The sequence below is a fragment of the Bombus vosnesenskii genome, unplaced genomic scaffold (assembly GCF_011952255.1).
Source record: "Bombus vosnesenskii isolate JDL3184/JDL3185 unplaced genomic scaffold, Bvos_JDL3184-5_v1.1 scf7180000014739, whole genome shotgun sequence".
Classification (NCBI taxonomy): domain Eukaryota; kingdom Metazoa; phylum Arthropoda; class Insecta; order Hymenoptera; family Apidae; genus Bombus; species Bombus vosnesenskii.
This window is the reverse complement of record NW_022883618.1, coordinates 1-26,567: the sequence shown is the minus strand read 5'-3', so window position 1 is coordinate 26,567 and position 26,567 is coordinate 1. Positions and strand designations below refer to the sequence as shown.

At 37.9% G+C, this 26,567-nt stretch overlaps 2 protein-coding genes across 2 annotated transcripts; one reads left to right on the top strand and one right to left on the bottom strand.

Moving 5' to 3' along the window:
* Positions 1-294: 294 nt before the first annotated feature.
* LOC117240518 (omega-amidase NIT2-like) lies at positions 295-640 on the bottom strand (the record flags this gene model as incomplete). The annotated part of the gene is made up of 2 exons (XM_033506532.1): positions 521-640; positions 295-434 (listed from the first exon to the last, which is right to left on the bottom strand). Coding segments are annotated over exons 1-2 (225 nt in total), but the record flags the coding sequence as incomplete, so codon positions are not given.
* Positions 641-7,020: 6,380 nt separating this feature from the next.
* LOC117240519 (nuclear transcription factor Y subunit gamma-like) lies at positions 7,021-8,535 on the top strand. The gene has a single exon (XM_033506533.1). It carries the CDS (start codon positions 7,176-7,178, stop codon positions 8,130-8,132), a length of 957 nt encoding a protein of 318 aa, XP_033362424.1. The 5' UTR covers positions 7,021-7,175; the 3' UTR covers positions 8,133-8,535.
* Positions 8,536-26,567: the final 18,032 nt, after the last annotated feature.

Sequence of the window (26,567 nt, the reverse complement as noted above, 5' to 3'; positions counted from 1 at the left end):
ACTTTTTGAAACATAAAGTTAGTTTTCAATTAACACTTATACTAGAGGCGGAATTATAAATGTAAAATAATTGATAATACTAATTTATAAGTACCTAATTATTAGTATCTTAAAAAATATATTTATACAAAAATCACGATAATCATGAAAAAGGGGAAATCCTATATTCTCGACTCAATTCACAATCTTTATGGAAGTATAAACGGTAAGGTAATTTGTCTACTTTTACTTTTTCTATATAGTTGTTACACACATAGTAAATTATTGAAAAAAAAACAAATTATTACGTATTACATATGGTGAATTAAAGCATTCAGGAAGAGCTATAATATCAGCATTGTGCTCTTTTGCGCTAGAAATGTAGGAAACTGCCCGCTCTACATTTTTGCGTTTTACTTCATTTACTTCAAGTTGTACCAACGCCAAGCGAAATGCTAAAATGTTGGAAAAGTTAAATACATTCGGTTATATATTTCCCATACTTTTTATCTATAAATACTTTTACATAGTGAATACTTACTCGACATCGTTCGCACTACTTGTTTAGCGATGTTTGTAAGTATCATAATGTTGAGGTTATGTATGGTACTACTCAATATCAACATTACGTAAGCAATACGCAGGGATTTTTAATAATTCTTGGTAAAGATTAGGACATTAATTTTGATGTAATTGTAAACATTATTTGTTCACAATTTGTTCATTTACTTTGCAACAAAAAGAACGCATCTGCAAGCGTGTTAGTCGGATAACGACGAACTTCATTTCGCAAACACCGACACGTGAAACATTTTGAAGTTACGTCGACGCGAGAGTAATTGGTTCCCTTAAATTACTCAATTTCCATTGCTTTCGCCATGTATATTCGAGTATTGCATTTGAATTGCAGAGCAGTCGAAAGTAGAGGAGCACCTCGCCGATATATCGACAGGAACATGAATTTTTTTTCATAGGGCGAATATTTTTTCCATTGAATTATTAAACCGAGTCAAATTTTCAAACTCAACCACTTAATTTAATCGTTTTACATAAAACATTTCAATCTGTTTTCTTCTAAATACTTTACCTATATTTCATCTGGCATTTCTTGTATTTTTATGAGGAATTTAGCCTTTTTACACCACGAGAGCCTCAACGTTTTCATTTTAAACGCTCGTTAAACACGTTCTAATGAGACCATGTGCTGACATTGCGAGTTTTATTATTTTCGCACAATAATTTATCATTTTAGATTTCAAATATTACATTCATACATTTTTCGTTGTAAATTTCTTTCTCTATTTAAACAATTTACCATTGTTGCTACAATAAATCAATTAATTAAATTAATTGATCAGTTTAAACTTAAAATATCATTTCATAAGTTTTCGTCACTTGAATCTAAAACAACAGAAAACGGTATACCCGCATCATACATAGAAAGGAGATTAAAACGCTAGAGTGATCATATTCAACGATCACAAAACGATAATAGGACATTGTGTTTCTTCTGAAGGGCATGAAATTGTCAGCAGATTATGCCATAAATGAAATTGGAAGCTGGCTGGTCAAAGGGATTAAACTGGGTTAAACTCAATTGTGCTATATTGCACAAAGACTTGAGAACTGCTACCAAATATCTACTAGCTTAAAGGTGTGCTGATTACACCTTACAAATTGTAATTATATTTCAAATACAATCTCCTAAGTAATAAGTAAATTAAATTAATACTTTACCTAGAATCTGTGATACATTAATATAACAAAAATACATTTCTTAAATTATTCATTAATTTGATGTCTTTATTATTCTTAAAAGATACGCTGCTTGTTTGCAAATTTAACATTACGTATGCTATTAATAAATCATTTTATATTTAATTTTGCAACCTTCAATCATTGTTAAAATTGATTGATAATACCGTTGGTTAATAGAAATTTGAAAATGCTCTCGTTTCCACTCGATTAAAAGGTAATTGCACAAACTGTCACAGTGTTGACTACAAATCACGTGTGTCGTTCTATTAAATTTATACACATTAGTATTTATTCTCGTTTTAATTTAAAATGAAATATGTTATTGTATGAATAGCAGAATGTTCAAATAATTGAAACAACTTTTTGTCCTCTAATTAATGATTCTCATTTAAAAAAATTTAAGAATTTTAATCAAGAAGATTTTGAAGTCTCGATCTAAAATGACCAAGGATTGAAACAGAGAATATTTTGATGCCAACAAATACATATTCTTCAGATATGAAACAAATGTGATAATAAAAATCGGTGTACATGAATGAATGTTGAAATATTGGAAAATTGTATAATTATATCCATTCTCTGTTGCGTTTAGATGTTTCAATTAATGTTTCATCAGAATTTTTATCGAATATTTTAGAGATACTGGCTGTAAGGATTTTTTTTTAATTAAAATTAAAATTAAATGTAAGAACAGATTCAAAGTATAACATTTAAAAATTTGTGGTTATAAAATTTACTTGTATGTCATAATTATGTAAGTGAATTAATCTCATAATTAATTAAATGAATTTATTCTATGTGAGTAAATTATATTTATCTATAATAAGTCTTAACTTATTATTATCAGCTAACACTGCATAATACTAAGTAAAGTAACTGAAAATTCTCGCCGTGAAAATTAATTATAATTTCAACAAGAAAATAAAAAAGAAAAGAAAAGAAAAGAAAAGAAAAAAAAATTCTATGTAAGTGATTGTTCTATGTAAGTAATTCTATGTAAGTAATTCTATGTAAGTGATTTGGGGCTCGGCCAGTACCTTGCCCTTCTTTGGGATATTCCGAATAATCTGTCCTCTCCGAGCTGCAAATCTGATATCTCAGATGTTAGGGAAACCCCCTGGCCGGTAAGGCACGATAGACAGATGAGACTAAACGGCGGGTGGAGAGGGCAATCATCAACAGAGGGTCACACCGTGCGGATACAATACTGGGGTCTCAATAAAATTTTACAACCGTGGTGTTCAGAACATCATACTCTGTTTGCATACACCCGGTGCACATAAAGTGTCAAATTACACTAACACTGGATTTATTGAACCTCTTTCACCTTGACCAGTGGCTCTTTAGTTTATGATTTGCAACAGAATCCCTGCATCAACGCAGGTTCACGAAACATACAACTTCACGCACCAAATATCGATTACAGTCAATCGACGCTAACAATCAATAATTTGTCTGCGAGATGCTCCTCTGGAAGTTTTAACTATATATATTCCGGTTTTAACTATATATATTTAACTATATATATTAACTATATATTTCCCTAGGAACAGTAAGATTTTAACGATACAACTTTATCAAGAGATCTTAATGTCATAAACGGTATCGAAACTTCGTAATTAATATTGTTAAGGAAGAAAATATTGGTAATCTTCTCTAACGACGAGCGCTTGATATTCACAACTAGAACTCGATATCTTAGCTTCTTATAATATCCTAATAAAATGTTATTTATCGATTACAATTGTCCTGTCATATTTTATTGTATTTGCTTTATAAATGTGAACTTTATTCAAAAAGAGTTCATCGATATAACGGTATTGAAGAGAACTACTCGAGAAACTATATCTAGTCCTTGGATGGAGGGATTGCTTGGTTCTTACAATCGAATAATTGGAGTGTAACTAGAAACACGAACGATAGTTTAGCAATGGAGAAGAACTTTAGAACGACAGCAATTTTCTTCTTGTTTCTTTGAGAAAGGCACCGTTCATTTTATGTTTGACGAGAATGGGGTTGTTGGACGAATTTGATTAAAAAGGAAAGATCTTTAACAAATATTCTTCCCATTGATACATTCCTATATTTTTGATTTAATTATTTGAAAATGCAATTTTGCATATACCTATGTGCAATTATATACTATAATCGCAGGCGCTTCTTTAAAATGATGTACTATTGAAACAAGGCAAAATATCGTCAAATTCTTCGAGATTCAATTTCTCAAAAGAATGGCTCTATTGATTAACCAAACATAGTTCCCATAAGCATATACGTACTTCTCAGAAAAGATAGTTATATCTAGATCAATATTACTCCCCACAGTGACCTATATGTCAGAGAAAAAAAAGACACATCAAGTATTAAATCATACTACTATTACGTCCACTATCTCTACAAATCCTCCACTCTTGGAAAAATCTATCTTATTCAAACGTAACGTAACTCAAATTAAATCTTTTCCATCATCATAAATACGAAACATTTATAAAATTATCATCTTCGATTATTTACTCAACATCTAGCTAACAAAATCTTCTCCATCGCCGTACCCCTTAATCCTGACCGCGTACAATTAACGTATGAATAGTTAATTTATTGAAATTTAAACGACCATTTTACGCTACTTGTACTCGAATGATTTTAGGATCTTGCTGTATTTCTTGCACAGTGTTATACTGACAGGCGAGAAACATAGAAACGTAACTTCCGATCCACTGATTTACCCTAAACACACGATGATAGGTTATACGGTGGACGCAATACAGAAGCGTTTCCGATGCCATTCGAAGGTGCGTTGTTACAATGGAGTTCATCGATCCATAGTGACTATTTCCCCGCCAACTACAGCCTGTAATAACGGAATAGCCAATAAAGTATATCCTGTCGATTTAATCGTTACCCCCACGATGCACCGCGCGCACGGAGATCGGATCGGTGATTTTCACGTGATGTTTCGCAAATCGTGAGGCGCTCGCGTGATTCGCGCGTTTTAAGCGTTCCCGCTCTTCCCGTCCGATAGAAAGAGAAAGGGAACAGGGGGGGGAAGGAAGAGGGAAGATACGTGATGCGGGTTCAACCTGCCGCGGGAACCTTTAAAGAAGGTCGGTGCAACGGGAGAGATGTAATTTTAATAAATTGGAGAGCAAGTCATTGTAAAAGATTGATATTCAGATGTTGGAGATGCAGCAGATTTACAACTCGCTGGAATTAAGTTAGTTAAGGCGTTGAAAACCTAACGCCTTTTCAAAGGCGTTTGCCGCGTTTCTTTTCAAATCAAAATACATACATACGATACGAACAATGTATGCGCCTAAAGTTTTAAAGTTAATTTCTATTCAAGGAATGGACTGTTTTATTATAGGTTCAGGAAATTGAAAAGAAGCAATTGCTTGTTTCTAAGAAAGAATCGCAAGAAGTACAGTTAGAAACTGTATTGTGAATCACTTTTCCTGGTTTCCGTAACGAGGAAGTGAAAAAAAAACGCAGACAAGTCAGCGTTTACCGCAGCTAAATGGAAGATACGCAGGTACGAGTCGTTACAGTTTTGTCGTTGCAACGATTCCCGCTGCGTAATTTGATAATGAACAGTTGAAAAATAACAGCGTTGTGTCCGTACTCTTTAATATCCCATTATATGGAAGTTAACGACCGGAAAATACACCGCTCGACTACTTGAAGGAAGTAGCTCATGAGCAAGTCTTTTGTATCCTCACAATGGTATAATTCCTGTAACGTCTCGTTCTCGGAGGATTTATTTCGTTGATTTGTACTTGTTTATTGTTTTTATGTTTTCATGAATGGAGCATGTCGCATGCGAATCGTAATATGGTTTTAATGGCGTTTCGACTTCAATGATATCAGCGGCTGATTGCGCTTCCCGTAAGAAGCTTCCAATCATTATGTATTTTAGGAACAACAAATAAGGATATTTAGAGAACGAATTAATTATTCAATTGTTCGCGCAAGAAATACTCAGTACCTGTCTCTTTTTCGAAAGTTATAAATGCTGCTTTCAAAGAGTTCCTTAGCTCACCATAAACCAGATAAGAATCTTTGGTTCCATCTAGAAAAAGAAACCTTCAGATCAAACCGAAAGGGGTTCGGATTATATTTTCTAATCGTATTTGTATATTTCTTTTTACGGTCAGCTTGTCATCCACGTACAATCGAACAGAGAGTCCATTAATTATTTTCCTTCGACTTGTTTCAGGGGGAGCATCTCGGAAGCCATGCCGGCTGACGAGTTCGCTGGAAATCGAAACAGAAGCAAACCAAGACTGCAACCACCGTAACGAACCGCTATTATCACTGGCAAGGTCATCGGGCAGACCGGATCTAATCATGCTCACGCCGACCATGCTTCCTGTGCACTCGTTCCTCTTTCTTAACGACGTCAACCAGAAGATCGGGTGCTAAAAAATTCGAAATCGAGTTGATTGAAAATCTTAAGGAATATTAAAAAAAAATACGGATAAACAATTTGATATAGAAATCATCCATTTTGGGCAAAGAAAAGAAACAATCAGAAAAAGGAATAACCACGGAAGCTCTGAATTTCATTGCTTCCTAATGGTACTTCCTTGGATATTTTTACATTCTGGAGGCGTGAACGAACTCTGAAAAACAGAAACGACTTCTATCGGATGATCGAAAGAACTACGTGGACACTGAGTATAATTATTCACACGTGCGGATGCCATTTCTGGCATGTTTCTCCATGAAGAAGGTCAGCTTCAGTTTTTGCCACTTGTAGATAGAAGTTGAAGTGGCGGACGTCTTAACGAGGTTGCTAGAATGTCAAAGAAATAGATGAGGGAAATATTATGAAGATATATTTATGAATATCTAATTGAGCATTTAATTAAGAACTTAATCGAAAGACCAAAATAAGTTGGTTCTTGAGACCAAGTACCTATCTAAGTATAATAATCTTTTGTACTTACGGTTTAGTAAGAGGACTCGAGTAAAACGATTACTCGTTAAAAGGAACAATAGAATAATCATGCCTCCGCAGACGGTGGTCTCTGCTTTCATGCCTCATCGCGGAGAATCTCAGCGAAAAAAGTGTCCCGAAGCGTGAGCTGAAAGGTGGCTATGTAGGCTGCCTAGTGAATGCCGTCGCTATGGTGGAGCTGGCGTGTAGCAACTCCCTAAGTCCAGGAACCTAATCCCGCGTCAGAAAGACAAAATTCGCTACGGAGAAAAGTAAACAAAAATATATATATAGGAAAGAAGAGACAAAGATTAAAGGTCGTTAAGAATTAAAGGTAATTTAATGATAAAAGGGAGAAAGAATTGTGTAAAAATTCTACTGGGAAAGAAAAGAAAGAAGAAACCTCCAACGAGAAAGACGTGCTCAGAAGCGAGCCCCGCGTAGCGCCATGTAGAGGAGCAGGAAGAAGCGCAGTCTTCCTCAGGCATTCCAGCGTCGAGTAATGCTGAAGCATATCCTGACGGGGCAACCGTCGTCAGCGGGCTCCAGGCACCAGCACAATGACTACCAGGCGAGCTCGGGCTCGCTGCACGGCGGCCACCACCACCACCACCATCATTCTGGTCACCAACAGGATCAACAGCAACACCATCATTACAACCAAAACAGCAACGTTCGTGGAACGACAGGGGGCAGCCAAGGACGGGGAGTCGACGTTTACGACTCGGTGGTCCATCAAAGAGCCAACGTGCATCAGGCTGCCACCACGCCATCTTCCACTCACAGACACCCTTTGAATCATTCTCAGCTGAGCGTGAACAATCTTTCTCAACGATTGAATCACTCGCACGCTCTTAATCTGTCCACGTTGTCCACGTCGAAGCATTCTGTGAACAGCGTCAGTCCTGTTGCCGGTGGGAATAACAATAACAATAATAATAATCTGTCGACTACATTGGGGGTGATATCCCCGGCGCCGCTGCACCAGGACAACAGACCTAAAGCGAATGGAGGCTTTGATATCTCGAGACTGTCCAGATTACCCAGTCAGGCGACACCTTCGCCTGCACCTGCTCTTCAGGGTACGACTACCGGGGGACAGTTAACCGGTTCCGGTTCCACGGCGTACCCCTTGAATGCTTCCTGGTCGTCGTCCCTGTCAAGGAATCACAAGGACCACGAGGTTGGCGCGAAAGAGACGTTGACCAGTTTGGGTTTATCGTGTCTAGTGTCGTTGTTACTGGCGCTACTCTCGTTGATCTTCTTGCTGAAGATCTCACCGTTAACGGTGACGCCGAGTAGCCTGATCAGCCCGGAAGAGTATACGATTGTCTACGAGGTGACGTTAGCGCTGTGCGCACTCGCCCTCTCCCTAAACCTCTGCTGTCTCCTCGTGTGCGCTATACAGTTCCTCTTCACTGTGAAACTCGTCAAGACTTCGTATCAAGGACATTGGTGAGTAGAGTTTTCGTTTTATGCCACGTTGGGTAAATCTGTGATTTATAACGCTTTAAATACCTTTGTACATAATCCGTACTTTACTCAACCCGAAGGTCGAACAAGGTGTGAAAAATATATACGTTTAAAGTTTGTATCCTTAAGATACTGTTATCTTTGAAAATCCGGAAGTCAAACAAAATACACAAAGAGAAACTTCTAAAAGTGCAAATAAACATTGAGATACAAATATCTTTTAATCCGAACTATACATATGATGGAAAGAGGACTCTCATAGTCATCGACATTTTCCCTCCTAAATGTCAACAGCATCCATATTTACATTGTTGCTGTTGTACATGTAACTTTTCAAACTTACTTAGGTATTGATAAAGAAAAGAAAAACAAGCATTTTCCTGGTAGCTGGGAATTTGCGGGATTCGCGGTCGAACGATGATTACCATTAATTTCTATAATCTGGCGACGCTATTGTCACGTAAAATAACAAAATAAAAAAAGGAATTTGAGGTAAAAAATAAAAAAAGAAAACTTTATTTTTTTCTAACATCAATACACTTTACAATCTACTTCCGCACTCTAGGCGTGACTTTCTAAGACTGACTCTTATGATTTTACTTTCGATCGGATCCGATTACTTTCTTTTGTCATCCCTCAACATCCCCACCGTCCATGCATTTGCTAGGCGTCCGCGATCGTTGCCACGTGCTCTTTCTTCTCGAACCTTCGGTGGAAGGACCGTTGGGATGTTGATGGTTCATTAGGCACTTCAGCGATATACATTGTCGCCGAGTGCCGCCACATCTTTATCTCTATCGTCAGTCCGTCGGATTTGAAGTATGCCGGTCGTGACATACCCCCTTGGTTAGATTGATCTTGGTCCTCTAAGATCGTAGTAGAATGGAATTATTTAAATGTAGATCAAAGGATATGTTTACGCTTTTTTTTCAGGGATCGCTATGAATTGATTTTCTGCATGTGATGGTACAACAGTTATTTCGTTAATCTTAAATATAGCAATTTTACAATATTTGTTAGTGTTCGAGAAGCTAATAATTTCAGAGGCGTAATCATGTTGTAGTTTTCGATCGTGAATTGGTTGGGTTTGTATACAAAGCGTAATTCCTATCCCGTGAATTTAAGGCAACTAATTAAGGGTACTGTTACTAGTGCTAGGGTCAGCATTATCCTGAAAAAAGTACGCTTTCAATCGGTTACCATGTATCTTTTTCTTAGCATTGTCGATAGAAATAATGTAATAAGGAGTTTTCACATCGTTAATCCTGTAGGGTCCTAACCATTCAATGTCCAACTTATCTCTTTTATGGTCGTTGTGAATTAAAACGAAGTCTCCTTTCCTAAACACAGTCTGAGTTTTAACAATCTGTCTTTCTTGGTCTCGCTTGTATCGTTGCTTATTCTGAATAAGTGTTTTGTGAGCTGTTTCCCAATATTTATTCAACTGTTTTTGCCAAAGTGAGTACATATCATCATAGGTAAGTGTGGTAAATTTGGATATTGCGGAAGGTAAGTTAGCTTTTCGCCCAAAGGTCAATTCAAAGGGAGAGAATCCTGTTCCTTCATGTTTCGCGGTGTTGTACCCTAAACAAATGAAATTAAGTACTTCATCCCATTCTTTGTCATTGTCGTGTAATGCAGTACGAATTAAATCTTTAACTGAGGCATGCGTTCTTTCGAGGGATCCGTTACTTTGTGGGTGAAATGAAGTTGTTTTGATGTGTTTGATTTTAAAAGCTTCTTCAAATTTCGTCATTAAATCACTAACAAAATTTTGTCCCCGATCTGTTAGGATCGTTTTTGGTGCCGAAAATATGTAAATATAGTGTTCAATGAGCGCGTTAATTATGGATTCAGTTCGTTGCGTTTTAAGGGGAACTAGTATCAGATATTTCGTAAGTTCATCGTGTATTGAAAGTATGTATTGGTTTCCGCGTTTGGTTTTCGTCATCGGTCCTATGATGTCCATAGCGATTTCGTCGTTAGAGTTAAGTGGCGTGTCTGAGATTTGTGGGGATTCTTTGGGTCTGATACGTGTTAGTTTCTCCTTTCGACACGTGTCGCATGTTTTCACAAAGTTTTCTGCTCTTTCTAAAAGTCCGGAAATTTTGAATTTATCCTTGATCCGTTGATACGTTTTCTGTATCCCTAAATGTCCTACGGTGTCGTTATGGTTTTCCTTTATTGCTTGTATTATTTCGTTTTCGTCTAGTTTTAAGATGGGATTAGGTGCATAAGTAATTTTCTTGTACGTGTCGTTAAAATATATTAGCATGAATTTAACCTGTGTTTTCTCTAATTCAGTGAAATCGCTATTTCCTATGCCGATTTTTGTTGTATCTTTAAGAATTTTGTAAAGTCTTCTGATCCAAAGTGTCTCGTCGTATTCTCCTAAGTCGTTTCGAGGTAATTGGTAAAATGTTTGGTCATTTGGTTTAATTTCTAAGAGTTTCGGATTCTCGTTGTTGTCTTTCCATGCGTTGAATGAATTAGTGTGATCAATTACTAGGTCGAGGTTAACTACTTCGTCGCGAGTTACTGCGTGAACTCTAGATAAAGCGTCTGCAGCTGTGTTATCTTTACCCTTTGTATATTCGATTTCATAGTTATATTCTTCGAGTCTAAGTCTCCAACGAATCAGTCTGCTAGAAGGGTCTTTGCAATTGCGTAGCCACTTAAGAGCTTGGTGGTCGGTTCGAATAATGAAGCGTCGTCCTAACAAATATTGTCTTAATCTTTTCACGGCCCATACGATGGCTAAGAGTTCCTTTTCTGTCGTGGTATATTTTCGTTCGGGTGGATTCAGTGTTCTTGAAATGTAACAACAAGGATGACCGTCTTGCGACAGTATTGCTCCTAGTCCTTCGTTACTTGCGTCGGTAGTTAAGGTAAAGGTTTTGTTAAAGTCTGGATAAGCTAATATTGGGAAATTACAGAGTTTGTCTTTTAAAGTATCAAAGCTAATCTGGCGTTTGTCAGTCCAATGGAATGGTGTGTCCTTTTTTGTTAAGTCCGTAAGGCTTTTCGCGATTTTGGAAAAGTTTCGAATAAATTTGCGATAATAACCTGCTAAACCTAAGAATGATTTCACGTCCGTGGCATTGCGGGGTAATCGAAAGTGTTTTACAGCGTCTAATTTCTTGGGGTTTGGTTTGACTCCTTCGGATGAAACTACATGGCCTAAGTATTCTAATTCCGGTTTTACGAATTCACATTTGTCCGGTTGCAATTTAAGTCCTAATTCTCTGAGTCTCTGAAATATTATCGCGAGGTTTTCGTTATGTTCTTGAATCGTTTTTCCGAATATCACTATGTCATCCAAATAAACAAAGCAGTATTTTCGTACAAGTCCAGCTAAGGCTCTGTCCATTAATCTTTGAAAGGTAGCGGGTGCGTTTTTAAGTCCGAATGGCATTCGATTGAAATGAAAATGCCCTTGCGGTGTCGAAAAAGCGGTATATTTTTTAGATTTCTCGTTCATTGGAATTTGATGGAATCCTGAGGATAAATCAAGCGCCGAAAAGAATTTTGCGTTTCCTAGGTGTGTTAAAATGTCGTCTATATCAGGTAAAGGGTAAGCGTCTTGTTCTGTGAGTTCATTTAGTTTCCTGAAATCGATAACTATCCTCCATTTCTGTTTTCCTGAGACGTCTAATTTTTTCGGAACTACCCATACCGGAGAGTTATAAGGGGATTCGGATTCTTCTATAATATTTTTCTTCAACATGTCTCCTATTTGTCGCGAAATCTCGTCACGGTGACATTCCGGTGGTTTATACGATCGTGTGTTAATAATTTTGTCTTTGGTTAACGAAATTGTGTGCTGAGTTAAATTAGTACAGGGTAAAAGATCGGTTTCTAAATTAAAGATGTCAATATAATGAAGGATAATCTTTTCGATGGATTCACGGATTGGTTTTTCAATGTGATCTGTTCTCACTAGGCTTTTTAGTTTCGATACGTTGGAAAAGTCATGAGAATTTTGAATATTGCTAGAAATTTCAACGTTTTGCTCACCAGTGTTGATAAAACATACTTTAGTTGGTTTGCCTTCCAAATAGATTGTTTGAACTCTGTTTTCTCCAGGAGGCAAATGTATTGGTTTCTGAAATAAAATGGTTTTGTCGTTTAATCGGATTTTGTCATTGGATATTGAATAGTTATACTTCTCTAAACATGGTAGCCCAATGATTCCGTCTTCGATAATAGGGAAATTGTTCGGTACTATGTGAAAAATGTGATTTTGTCCAAAAATTCGTTTCGTTACGTATTCGTTAGTTTCGTATTTGTCTCGTCCCATAAAAAATTTTTGTTTAGGCCCTATTTGTATCGCGTTGACAGTTTTGTTACGTTTCACTAGGTTTATCCCTGCTCCTGTGTCGACCAGAAATACTCGCTCTTCGGTTCGGGTTGACAAAGGTATTGCGAGTAATCTTCCCGTGGCGATGTTGACTCGTATGTCTCGTACGGTTCGTCCATCTCCTGGTGCGATGTTGTTTCTTGTATTTCGTCCCATTCCTGGACTGCCTGAATCCTTGCGGGTGGTCGATCGCGCTGGCTCGGTGGTAGAAAATTTTGACACTTGTTGGCAATGTGTCCCAGCTTTCCGCACTTGAAGCACTTCATCTGCGCGCGTTTAGCAGGTGATCTATTTTCTACTTGGTTAAATGTAGCAGGTTTCTGAGCTACTGGCGTGTTAGGCGATCTTGATGGTACATTAGATCGTCTTACCTGCATATGCTGGTTGTCGGGGCGATTACTAACCGAAGGTAAGCGATTACATGACCAATTAGGTTGTCGCTCTTCTCGCAAGTAGCGTTCTACATCGGCTGCCTTTTTTTCAGCTTCCGGAAGATTCAAGGGTTCACTGCTTAATAGTATTCGCCCTATGTCGCGTCTGAGTCCCTTTAGGTACACACGAACAGTCTTCTTCGTGATTTCTTCAGTCATAATCTTACGTGTTAGTGGTTGTGGGTACTCATTGGTTACTGCGTACAGCAAACGGTTGAGTATTCTTCTAAACCGAATATTAAAACTTTGCACTGATTCCTCGCGTCCCTGTCTCAACTCTCGTAATTGTTCTTGGTACTCATCCGCAGTCACTTGTGCTGCTAAGTTATTTCTCAGTGCGTCGTACAGATCACCGTAACACTCAATAGGAATGTTGCGAACACTTTGGGCTGCTTTCCCCACGATTTTTTCCACTTTTATTGCTTTTAGCAATAGATCTTGCTCCATACAGCGATCCTTTATACTTCTCACTTCCTTGATGAAGTCTTCAACTCCTACATCATCATCTCCGTTGAGCGTTGGGATGTAGCGTATTGCATCCTTAGCTCGTAGAGTGGGAGGAGCGGGCGGAAAATAACCTCTTTCTTCCACCTCGGGTTGTTCGATGTCGAGGTGGACAGGTGGGGTGTCTGGAGCTGCTAATTCTGACAATTTGCGTGCTTTTGCCATATTCACGGTGCGATTGATTGCTGTCGACGCACTTTCATTGTCTTCGGTGATAATGGAAGCAAATTCATCGGTCGCAGGGGATCCGAACCCAGTCCGTAGCGCTGCGACGGTTTTCCCGAGCTTCTCGATTTCTGCTGCCCTGTGTCTGTTCTCTTCGTCATTTTGCATAGACAAACGTAACATTTCCTCTCGTAAAAGGGCAATGTTCTCGTTCTGTTTTTGAATACTGTCCCATATTGCTCGCAACATTGGGTCAGTTGAGGTCGAAGTTTGAGATTCGTTTGCCTTAGACATCATTGCGCTGATTTATAATTTTCAGACGAAGACGAGTCTTGGCTACTGAAGCTAAATTTGCTTTCACGGTAACGTACAAAGGAATTCAGTTTACCTTTTATTGTTACTTCACTCGGTTCGTGATAGTTACTTTGTTGTTTCGGATGACCGTAGTCCCAAATAATTCGATCTTCCGTAGATGATGAATGTCTTTTGGTTTCCGAACAAACACTTTTCACTATCCTGGCAGGTTCGCCAAAATGTCACGTAAAATAATAAAATAAAAAAGGAATTTGAGGTGAAAAATAAAAAAAAGGAAACTTTATTTTTTTTCTAACATCAATACACTTTACAATCTACTTCCGAACTCTAGGCGTGACTTTCTAAGACTGACTCTTATGATTGTGACTTTCTAAGACTGACTCTTATGATTTTACTTTCCATCGGATCCGATTACTTTCCTTTGTCATCCCTCAACATCCCCACCGTCCATGCATTTGCTAGGCGTCCGCGATCGTTGCCACATGCTCTTTCTTCTAGAACCTTCGGTGGAAGGACCGTTGGGATGTTGATGGTTCATTAGGCACTTCAGCGATATACATTGTCGCCGAGTGCCGCCACATCTTTATCTTTATCGTCAGTCCGTCGGATTTGAAGTATGCCGGTCGTGACATTACCCAATAACTGAAAACCCCGAAGCCAACATCGCTTGTCTACTGTTTATGGCCTGACTTCGTCGCAGTCTTTTGTCTACGCGCTGTCAATGGCTTCAGTGCTTGAGAAAACTAAAAAGACCAGATGTAGAATTTTCTTAGAAGTGGTAACCATTTCAACATTCAGGAAATTTGGCGTTCCACTTTTTTGACAAATAAATTTTTTAACACGCTGTACATAGTAGTAGCAATATGCTTCTGTTCATAAATTTTTAAGGACTAACGAGTGATGGCTAAAATCTTCTGGAAGTTAATCAGAAGTGTGTCCTTGCCAACATATATCAAGGCGCAAGGTATTGGTGCTGGCTTCCCTTTTGTTAGTATTTATTTGACTATGTAATTGTATATATGTACTATTTGATCCGCTTCAATGTGATTTCGGCCTATTTTCAAGAAGGAAAGAGGAAATATAACCCTCCCTCCTTTTTATCGATTTACTTTCGCGTTTCGTCTCAAAATTATGTTAAATTTTGCTTGTTACAGTACCACGCCAAAAGAACTTACTTATAATTCTCAATGAGAGTTGATTGAAAATAGTTCGGTCGAGTAATAATAACTCCATTTGATTTTAGGATTGAGTTCGACTCTATTTTATTTTGAATTTCTTGAATTTCCTTATAAGATTTCGAGTATGTTGCTGGTCCGTGATTGAATGTTGCTTTTTTCACTATGAAGTGATATGTGTCATCAACGGCATCAAAAGACACAATGAGGAACCGAACGCACAAGACAAGATAGATAATTTATTTTCTAACTGTGAGCACAGGAACTACTACATACTTAATCCTTAAAGAACAGGGCACAGTAGATAATTATTATTATTAAATAATTTCCATTACTTACTTTTTACTATCAACTCAACATATGTATAAATATATGTATATAAATGAGATGAATGCAAATGAATTTTAGAGAATTTTAAAGAATGCTTTGCACTGTTTCGGTAAAGTTATAATTCAGTCCTAAGCGGTACAAAGTAAAGTGTATAATTTATTTATTTTAATTTACAATGAAGAACGCAAGAATGATCATTAGATCGCTTATGCAAATAATAAATTTTCATTATTTTTAAAAATGCAATAATTATTTTAAGTTTAACTGGGAATTGTCAAGATTTATAGCTACTTCGTTTATGATTAATAAATATTGATTGGGTGAAACTATAGAACCGTAACGTCTTTTCCGATTTCAATGACTTTTTAATATGTTGTCAAGTGCATGATTGCGAACAACTACCTTCTTTAACTATCTAAGAAATCTATCTATATCATTACAATGAATTCTGTTTATAAATTACATATCATATATGTAGGGTTTACATTAGAATTAGGGTTAGGGGCTTGAAACGAATCTGCGTTTGGGTTCCACGTTGTCGTTATGCAATAGAGAAGACATTGACTAGTGCAAATACGATTATTATAGAACCGGACAAGTAACCGTGGTAGTTAGGTACTCGAGAAACTAATGACAATGATCCTAGGTTCAATAACGAATCCGCGGTCGACGGAATGATAGATGAACGTACTCACAAAATCTAAGTCGGACGCGTAATATTCACTGGTCGTAAAGAGTTACTCCTTTCATCAGTGAGATCGCGAGCGAGAGAATGCCTTTCCCGTCCCGATGATGCCACAGAGGAAAACTATAATGGGGTGTGTCTAAGGATACGAGATCATCGGATTCGCCGAGAAAAGCCTTCGTTCAGAAAGTAAGGGAAATTGGCGTTGCTGCTAATTGGTCAATCTCCATATCGGTGGTTAGAAAAAGATGCTAGCCGCCCTCGAGGGAAAGTTGCTAGTGGGAGACGCCGCTCGTTGAAAAATATGTCTCCCCTATCTTCCTGTAGTTGGGACAAAGACTGTTTGTCTGCTTGAAGGACTTTAGTTAACTAAACCTTAAGATTTATAACGGGCCCTCGGGCTAGCCGAACATGTACTGTGGAGACGCATCGACATCTGGCAATCATCTTACTCGAAGAATAGGGTCTGCGTGTGGCGAGCCACGGGACAGAAACCGTTGGAATGTTTACTGTCGCGTGTCGCCACGAATATTTCTTTTAAGGAGAGCTATAGAATTACTCCATACCTTTGTTAGACAAAGCGTTCATCCCTTGAACGCGGCTACGTTGGGCGATAGACTGTCACCTCGAGCCAAAGCTCACCGTCACTAATCTCGAACAATTACAATCGGATTGAATAAATACAATAGTTTAGTTACAGTTATAGTAGACTTTAGATTGCAATGTTGCGGGGCTATCCAAAGGTTCCGGTGTCCTTTCATCTCCGACATATAGATATACATGTATATGTGACGAAATATACTAAAGCAATATTGACCCTTTGTCGCTGAAAGTATCAAACTACAAAACTTCCTTTCAAATTTACAGAATAAGGAAATCAGGATCATGATAAATAATTGGAACATAATTAAAAATAATATATCTTCTCTATAAGATAATGAATACATTGGTTCATTTAATTTTTATGGATATTCAAACGCTTCTGTGAAATAAAACGTCAAGATTATAGAGTATAAAATTTATGAAAGCTATGAAATGACTAAAACTCTGATGTATTATTAAAAATATACGTTTGGTTGTATGTAGTGATACATACAAAGATTACATGTACAAACCCATAATTAACACAATGCTACCGCAACCATTCTGCAATCTACCTTGCCCAAAACACTCTTCCAGTCACCTCCAAACTCAGTTCGCTGTGGAGTGCCGAAGCGTGCAGACGTGTCTCTAGTGCCCAGCGTAGTCCGAAAACAACACGTGTCGCCCAACCGTCGAAAGGGACACAGCCAAGTGTCCCTTACCCTTTAGGGAGAAGAAAATCCCACGCACCTAACCCCAACCCGAATACTAGCCTCATAGCCTCACGACTAGTTTTTCATTCCGAATTAACTAGCTCGATGATGGCCCAGCAATCGCGACCAGGCTCTCCGGAGCAGACTCGCAGCTATCCCGCGCTACCTCCCCCGTGGAAGAAGTGTAGCAGAACTCTCCGCACTAACGACGCTAATACTACAAAGAAAAGGAAAATAGAAACAACAACGCAAATAAACACTCACAACAGGTTCGCCGTATTGGAATCCTCAAACGACGCCATGGAAATCGTAGAACCGCCACCAAACCAACACTCACAGAGAATCCCCCCTCCCCCACCAATATTTGTGGACGACGTCATCGACATACAGACAATGATCTAGAGAGAGATATCTGCAAGGAGGAATATAACCTTAAGATAAGTAACAATAAAGTAAAAATACTGCCGACGAACCCAGAAGCTTACAGAAAACCCACCAAGACACTCAGGACCCTGAACGCCAACTTCCACACCTACCAACTCAAACAGGAAAGGCCTTTCCGGGTGGTCCTACGAAACATACACCACTCAGCAGACATAGACGAACTCAAATACGAACTCTCAAAACTCGGCCACGAAGTCATCAACGTAAGTAATATAAGGCATAGAGTCTCGAAAGACCCGTTATCCTTATTCTTCCTAGACATTAAACAAAAGCCGAACAATAAAGAAATTTACAACATCAGTCGCCTAATGAACGCGATAGTAAAGATCGAACCACCGCTCGTGAAAAAAGAAATAGTGCAATGCAAACGGTGCCAAAGGTAAGGTCATATGCAGAAATACTGCAACCATACTTTCCGCTGCGTTAAATGCGTAGGCACTCACTCCACTGACCAGTGCGCCAAATCACCGGAAACCCCAGCGAAATGCATCCACTGCCAAGGGGACCAGCCTGCCAACTACAAAGGCTGCCCAGCATATAAAACACTATACACGAACAGGTACCCTAAGCCCAGAGCAAAAGAGGTATCCAACCAAACACCCAGCCCGCCGAAATTCACTACTACCCCAACCCCCTCAACCAACCAAACGCACAGTCCTACCAAATTCATCTCCACCTCAACCTCCTATGCCCAAGCAGTACAAGGCATCCAAAATAACCCGAACAGCCAAGGGAATCTTCCCCAAAACAGTGTCCCCAACCCACCTAACACAGACAACTCCCCAAGGCTTGAAAAGCTAATAGAGAAACAATCGGAGCATATAAATCACTTGCTATCGATACTAACACTCATCGTGGAAAAATTAGCACGCCCCGACTCAAAATAAAACCAAGGCGCATAGCACTCTGGAACGCCAACGGTCTAGCGCAACACAAACTTGAACTAGAACTCTTCTTAAAACACCAGCAAATCGACGTAATGCTCGTATCGGAAACCCACTTCACCGACAAGAGCTACCTGAAAATAAATGGTTACAAATTCTACCATACCTAACACCCCAGCGGAAAGGCCCACGGTGGCACCGGAATAATAATCAAAGCAAGTATTAAGCACTACGAACTTCCATCATTCCAGAAAGACTACCTCCAAGCAACAAACGTAGCAATAGAAGACTGTCATGGCTCAATCACCCCCTCAGCAGTATACTGCCCTCCCAGACACTCCATCGCCAAAGAAGACTTTGATAACTTCCTGGACACCCTGGGCAATAGATTCATAGTTGGAGGAGACTATAACGCCAAGCACATCCAATGGGGCAGCAGACTGGTTACAGCAAGAGGCAAAAACCTCTTAAACAGCATAATAAACAACAACCTCAACTACCTCACCACATACGAACCCACATACTGGCCCACTGACACCAACAAAATACCCGACCTTCTCGACTTCTTCATAACTAAAAATATCCCATCAAGACACGTCCAGATCAACTCCTCGGCTGATCTCTCCTCTGATCATTCTCCCGAGACAGCAACAGTCAGTTCAACAATCATCGAGAATACACCTAATGGCTCCATTCACAACCAACACACCAACTGGCAGCTCTTCAGAGAAGTCTTTACACACTCAACCTCAGCCTTCACCCCACTAAAAACAAAGGAAGAAATCGAAGCAGCCACAGAATACTTAAACACGAGCATAATAAACGCAATCCGCCTCTCCACGCCGACAAAGCCATCTAACAACAAACAAGAATATCCCCAATACATACTAAAAAAATAGCAGAAAAACGTAGACTAAGAAGACACCGGATGACAAACGCAAACTAAACAACGCAACTAGAAAGCTATCTAGAACCTAAAAAAACTATAAAAACGACTGTTTCCATAAATACCTCGCCAGCTTATCCCCCACAGCCGACTCCAACTACTCACTATGGAAGGCCTCCAGGAAACTCACACGCCCCCCACAAATAATCCCACCTATCCGCCGTCCGCAAGGTGGATGGGCGCGAAGCCTTATAGAAAAAGCCGACCTGTTTGCTAAACACTTGTCAAAAGTATTCAAACCCCATTCTCCCAAAGCCGCCGCGGACGTTACTGAATACCTGCACACCCTCTTCCAAATGTCCCCTCCTATCGAACCCTTCTCCTCTGCAGAGACTATAGAAACAATCAGTCGCCTAAACCCCAAGAAAGCAGCAGGACACGACCTAATAGGCAATAAAGCAATCAAGGAACTTCCCACAAAAGGGATAGCACTCATCACATCGATTTTTAATGCTATCCTTCGCCTGAAACACTATCCTAAGGCCTGGAAAATCTCATTGATTACCCTCATCCCTAAACCGGGTAAACCGATATACAAAACCAGCTCCTATCGCCCAATCAGTCTTTTACCTACCCTGTCCAAACTATTCGAGAAGATGCTCACGAACCGACTCCTTCCAATCCTAGAGAACTTGAAAACACTCCCAGATCACCAATTCGGCTTCCGAAAACATCATTCTACAGTAGAGCAAATCCACCGCTTAACTCATACGATCAGCCAAACACTCGAAAAGAAAAAATATTGCTCAGCGGTTTTCCTAGACATCCAACAGGCATTCGACAAAGTATGGCATGAAGGGCTACTATACAAGCTTAAAAAGATCCTACCTCACCGCTACTACTCCATCCTAAAATCTTACCTAACCAATAGACAATTCATGGTTAAATGCCTAGACGCCACTTCCGCAACATTCCCAATAGAGGCCGGCATACCCCAAAGTAGTGTCCTCGGACCCCTACTGTACTCCATCTACACTGCCGACCTACCTATATCAAACGATATAACAATAGCGACATTTGCAGACGACACAGCGCTATTAGCTACCCACGCAGACCCGGTAATAGCCTCATCCACTCTCCAGCGAAGTCTCGACTCCATGGAAAAGTGGTTTCACAAATGGGGCTTCAAAGTCAACGAAAAGAAATCCTCACATGTAACCTTCACGCTCCGAAAACAAACCTGCCCCAGGTCACCGTCAACAATGCAACAGTTCCTAGCAGGGACACAATCCGATACCTGGGCATGACCCTGGACAGGAGACTAACGTGGAAGACACACATCTCAGATAAAACGAAGCAACTAAAGGACAAACTAAAAAAACTCTATTGGCTCACGGGCCGACGCTCCAAACTAAACATACAGAATAAAATTACCCTCTACAAGACCGTAATAAAACCTGTCTGGACCTACGGAATCCAACTGTGGGGAACAGCAAGTAACTCCAACATCGAAATACTACAACGATTCCAATCGAAAACGCTAAGAGCCTTAATAGACGCACCTTGGTATGTTACCAACGAAACCATCCATCGCGACCTCAAGATACCTACAGTCAAAGAGGAAATAGCAAAATATAGCGACAGATATAGCAAAAGAGTCAAGAAACACCGAAACCCCCTAATCACTGGACTACTCGATACGACGGACCAGATTCGCAGGCTGAAGAGGCACCACCCGCTAGACCTAAACGTTAGATTCATTTAATTATCCAAATTAAGCATATGCACTTACTTATAATACTTATAAATTATACCTATCTATAATAAGTATTAACTTATTGTAAATAAACAGCCATGTCACTGTGCCACGCCAGAAAAATTACTGAAAATTCTCAACGCGAGAATTGATTGTAATTTCAACAAATAAATAAAAAAAAAAAGAAACCACCAAACTCTTCAATTCTCTCCACCTAACCACCCACAAACCATTCACAAACATGCAATTCTCGACAAAAGAAGAACTTATCGTCAGTTGTCCTTAACATCTCGTTCATTCATTTGGTCCCTATCCCCCTATTTCCCCCCACTGCGATGATCGCACTACATTTTTCCACGTCTCTATTCTATTCTCTGGATGATCTGAATTCTCGAGCAGTCGAGTGACGATTGATCTGTACAATTGATCGATTTCTTTTTACTACAGACATGCAAGAAATTCCGTGTTGGAGAGCGATGTTGCGAGTTCGAGTGCCTGGACCATCTGAAGAACGTTACCGGAACTGGTATAGTTTATGTCGTTGATGATAAGAATTCCTCCACGACTCAGCAACAAGAGCTACTCTGGGTGATAAGCTTAATGGTGCTGTTGCGGCTATTTTAAGTTTTCAACAAGGATCCAAATGGCGCCGTTGACGAAATTCTTTCATTATAAACGTCAACGATCAACATCAGCCATCAGGGAACGAAGAAGGTACGCTGTAACGTGTCTGAGTAATTATACCTCGAGGAGTACATACAGTTATGTAATGAAGATTCGTATGTGAGTGTTTGTTTTATTTCTTTTCCCTTTGTTTCATTTGAATGGATTTTTGTACTCAAAGAGCGAGGTAAGATTACGTCAGATACGTTTTTACATATGCTAAAAAAATGGAAAATGATGATGATGAATCAATGACACGTAGAAAATTATAATCTATTGTACTGCTGTTATCCAATGGTGTTGTAGTTGACTGTATGGTGGATGTATCTAATGGTGTTGTAGTTGACTGTATGTTGTTCAATATTGCTATGAAACTCTTCTGATTCATTGTCACTTATACGAAGGATGGAAGGATACGAAATTGATAAAATTATTAATAATATTTACGAAGAGAAAGTAAACTGTTGGATATATGACAAAACAATTCTATTTTAAATAAGAGACTGGTCAGCGTGGTTATTTTGTTTACAAAATCAAACGAATTTAATGAATGCAAAGTAATGTAAAGCAGTACTACTGAGTTGTACATAACCTCTTTCAGAATTTGTTCTTAACCTCTTGCTTCATAACTTCCTTAATTATACTCTTCAAACTTATTGACTACTTCGATGTTGTTACGAACAGAAACTGATAAAATATTAATCTTAAATATAGATTGAAATATAAGCTTGTCACGTAAATATATATATATATATATGTACTACTTACTCAAACTATGGATCACATAACCTATACAAAAAAAAAAAATTATTGTACACTATAAAGCAAGAGATTAAATCTTTAATCTGTTAAGAATTAAATTTTTTATTGTAACTGCAAAAATTATAACAGTACCAAGCGAAGCAAGTACGGAATATATGCGGAATATGAATCGCTCAACGAACCAAAGAGCGGCTCAGTGACAAAATTAGTAAAGTAAAGACCACAAATATTACAACATTATATTCTACCACAAAATAATTCTCTATACAAAAAGGTACACAACGAATCGATTTTTCACAACGATAAGAGTCAACAGAACCAATCAAGACCAGGCGAGACTCTCATAAGACAACGATATCAGAGGGATCAAATCAGCGACTTCAATCTATGTTACAGAGTATAGTTATCAAGAAAAATTGCTCTTTTCATGAAAAGTATGGTAACGATACTCTTATAATACATTGTATATCTGGCAGTCGGATGTGCTCGTGGCGATCGGAAATGTAAAGACGACGCTTTTAGAAAGTGATAGCGCCATCGCGTTTTAAAAACGCGTTAGAAGAAGGACGGTTTCGCTATCCAAGGCGAATCGAAAAGTGTGCGTGTTGCGAGAATCAGAGTTGATCGAGACGTCGAAGCATAGAGTCGTTAGAATTGAGTTGCGAGTGTTGTCGAGTGTTAGAGTTGCTAGTGAGAGAGAGAGAGAGGGAGAGAGAGAGTTACCAAATAGTTGCCAAGTTATTTGTTGTAAATACGAGCGTTGCATTTAGTTTTCCTGTTAATCAAACATCGTTTCTCTGTCTAACTAATATCTGTATTTTCAATCCATTATTAATAAATTATAATTAATCGGACAAAATTACACCTTTAATATATTCCGATATTACATTACCGTGATGTAATATTTATCATGCTTATTTTGTACGTAAAACGAATCGTTGGAATATTCCCGAAGCTAACGAAGCATTTCCCAAAAGTTAAACCAAAGAAATTAACGCGAATAGTTAAGTGAAATTTTTCCATTAACTTGCTGACCAACCGGCAAATAAAAAATCATAAAAATTGTTTCAATGTGTTGAGGTCACGCATAACTTCTCTTTTCATTGACGATTACCAAACAGGTAAAATTTCGAAATTGTACGAAGGCCACGTGACCAGATCGTATTGGAATTTGAAGTGCATGGAAAAAGACAACTCGAAGTACAAACCTTGAGCTGTACTACTCGAAGTACAAATGTGAACTAATGGATGCAGAAAAGCAATTAACGCCAAACATCCGAACAGCATCTTGGAGCCCGTCATTGTTCTGAAATAAAAGAAGTGACGAATTAAAAAGGCGCAGGACTAATAATAATAAAGGAAATTTAGTTCGTATTATAAATTGAATTTACATCAGAAAAGAAGCACGATCAAGCGAAACAGATCGTAGAAATGACAAATATCATCGATATACGTTTCAGTGTAATTTCACTTTTGGAAATTATTTAGTTTAATACGATCGTATTCATCGCTCTGAAACTTTCATTGTGCTGCAATTTGTGCTGCGTCTTTTTAATTTCTCTATCTTTCTGTGTTTTCGGAAAAATTACTGGAAAGATTAAGAATTGCTTGCCTTATTTTATTTTCGATTAGTTAGGATTTGATTATTCCAGGTAAGGTTTATTATTTATAACAGGTTTTATCACTTGTTTATTATTTAGGAGTTTGTTATTTTAGGATTAGTACCTTTTAGGATTTCTTATCCTTCGAGTTTCTGTTTCGGATATCTAGGTCTATTTCAAGATGTTTTATTACATTAGGATTATTTATTCGATTAAGATAATTTAAGAGTTTCACAATGTACAAAGAAATAATCGCGTGAAATTTAGATTTATGCTTTAAACGTATTAAATACGCGGTAATTTCAATGTCTATAGCCTCGAACGTGTTCTGATTAGTTGTGTCATTGTCTGTGACAATGAAATCACAAAAATCCATTGCAAGTGTGCTGTCATGCAAAGCGGATGTAATTGCGTTTTTTGGGGTTAGGTTGGGGTTAGGTTGTATCATCTGATTTGTACAGTACTATTTTAACGTAAGGACAGGAAAGTTATTATATATTTCCCGTCCATTATTTGAATCGTTGTGAAGTGTAACGAATTATATTCGATTCGAGGAGATGTTAATGAATTACCCATTTCATATGTAATTACATGGAAATAAAAATCATTGCAAAAATAATTGATCTAATGACAACGGAATTTCCAATATTTTTTTGTTTCGTCACGTCTTTTTCGTAATATACCTTTTATAGGTACGTGATTTATTAATCGTTCGAATGGAAATAATTATTCGTATAATATTCAAACGATTCTAGCCATAAAATAAATTAAAACGATACCTGTAATGCAATCTGCGTATGACGTCAACCTCGATCTATGCTTATACAAGAAATTTTATCAATCAGTGACTAGATATACAATAATCAAATATTATAAAATTTCCTGAAAACCTTTAGGTGTTAATATTAAGGTGTTAATATCTTTAATATTTGCAAGTTATTGTTTAGCGCTAATTAGTTAGAATGTAACTGGTGTACCAGAATTGAGATAACTAAGCCACACGAACAATCTTATTTAGATCTTTTTAATTTTTTAATTCTCTTTTGCTCTAATACTTCGTAAAATTAATCTTCATTAGCTACTACACTTCATAGAATAACAAGAGATAATTTTTCTTATATAACGTTTCATTCATAAAACCTATCATTAAAGTATATCTTCATAAAAATATCATTCCATACTAACGGTATATTTGGTGTCATACGATATAACAGTTACCAGTGATGATATATGTAACTTTATAAAGATATCTCGTTTTATTATATATTAAAAGAATGTACTCATTGCTGCTATATTTCAGATGAAAAAAAGGAGGCAACGATTTTACAGTAAACTCGTTCGTTTACAACTGATTCATTTACATTTCATGATAATACTGTGCATTCTGAATATGCTATGATTTGGTTTAAAATAATAAATAGTCCATTCTTGCATACTATTGCTCCAGCTTCACTTGTATTTTCGATATTGTTATAAATAGAAAGACAATTAATGTCGTTCGAGTCTATTTTCGGATCATTTATATTACGTTTAATCCATATAGTTATTATATGAGACATAGTATCGTAAAATGTGGAAGAATAAAACGTTCGTACAGGAAGTACATTTTATAAGAACTCCAACAAATCTGCGTGTGCACCTAAAATACAAACTGATAGTGATTGTTCATAAGTTTATATACATTATCTAATGTCAATCGAAGGTATCAATTCTTTTTTTCCATAAGAGTACTTTTTCATTTATATGTGTTCAAAAATACATGTGTTCAACCGTGAAGCATGTGTCACCTACAACGAAAAAGAGTTTTCCTATACTTAATATTTCCTTTATATACCTATGAGAGTCTATTCTTCGCGTAGTATGAAATTATGAATAAATCTGGAATATTGTTCAATCTGAAAAGAAAAATAACTTATTGACATCATTCATTGATACGAGATTCAGAATGTTTGTTTTGTCTTGCAGAGAAAGAAGGCAGCCCTTTCTTTTAATGTGAAATAGAAAGCGAAAATTTGAAAACAGATTTTTTGGAAATTTACTTGCAAATATCGTTTTCAATATCGTGATTTTCTTCCCAATGGTACTGTACTTTCAAATTTTCCAGTATCCCTCTAAAAACAAAAAGTCGAACCTCGTTATTGTTAACGTAGGCATTACAAGGAAGA

Coding starts and splice junctions, on each gene's coding strand:
- LOC117240519 (XM_033506533.1), top strand. CDS start 7,176: ATGCTGAAGCATATCCTGACGGGGCAACCGTCGTCAGCGGGCTCCAGG.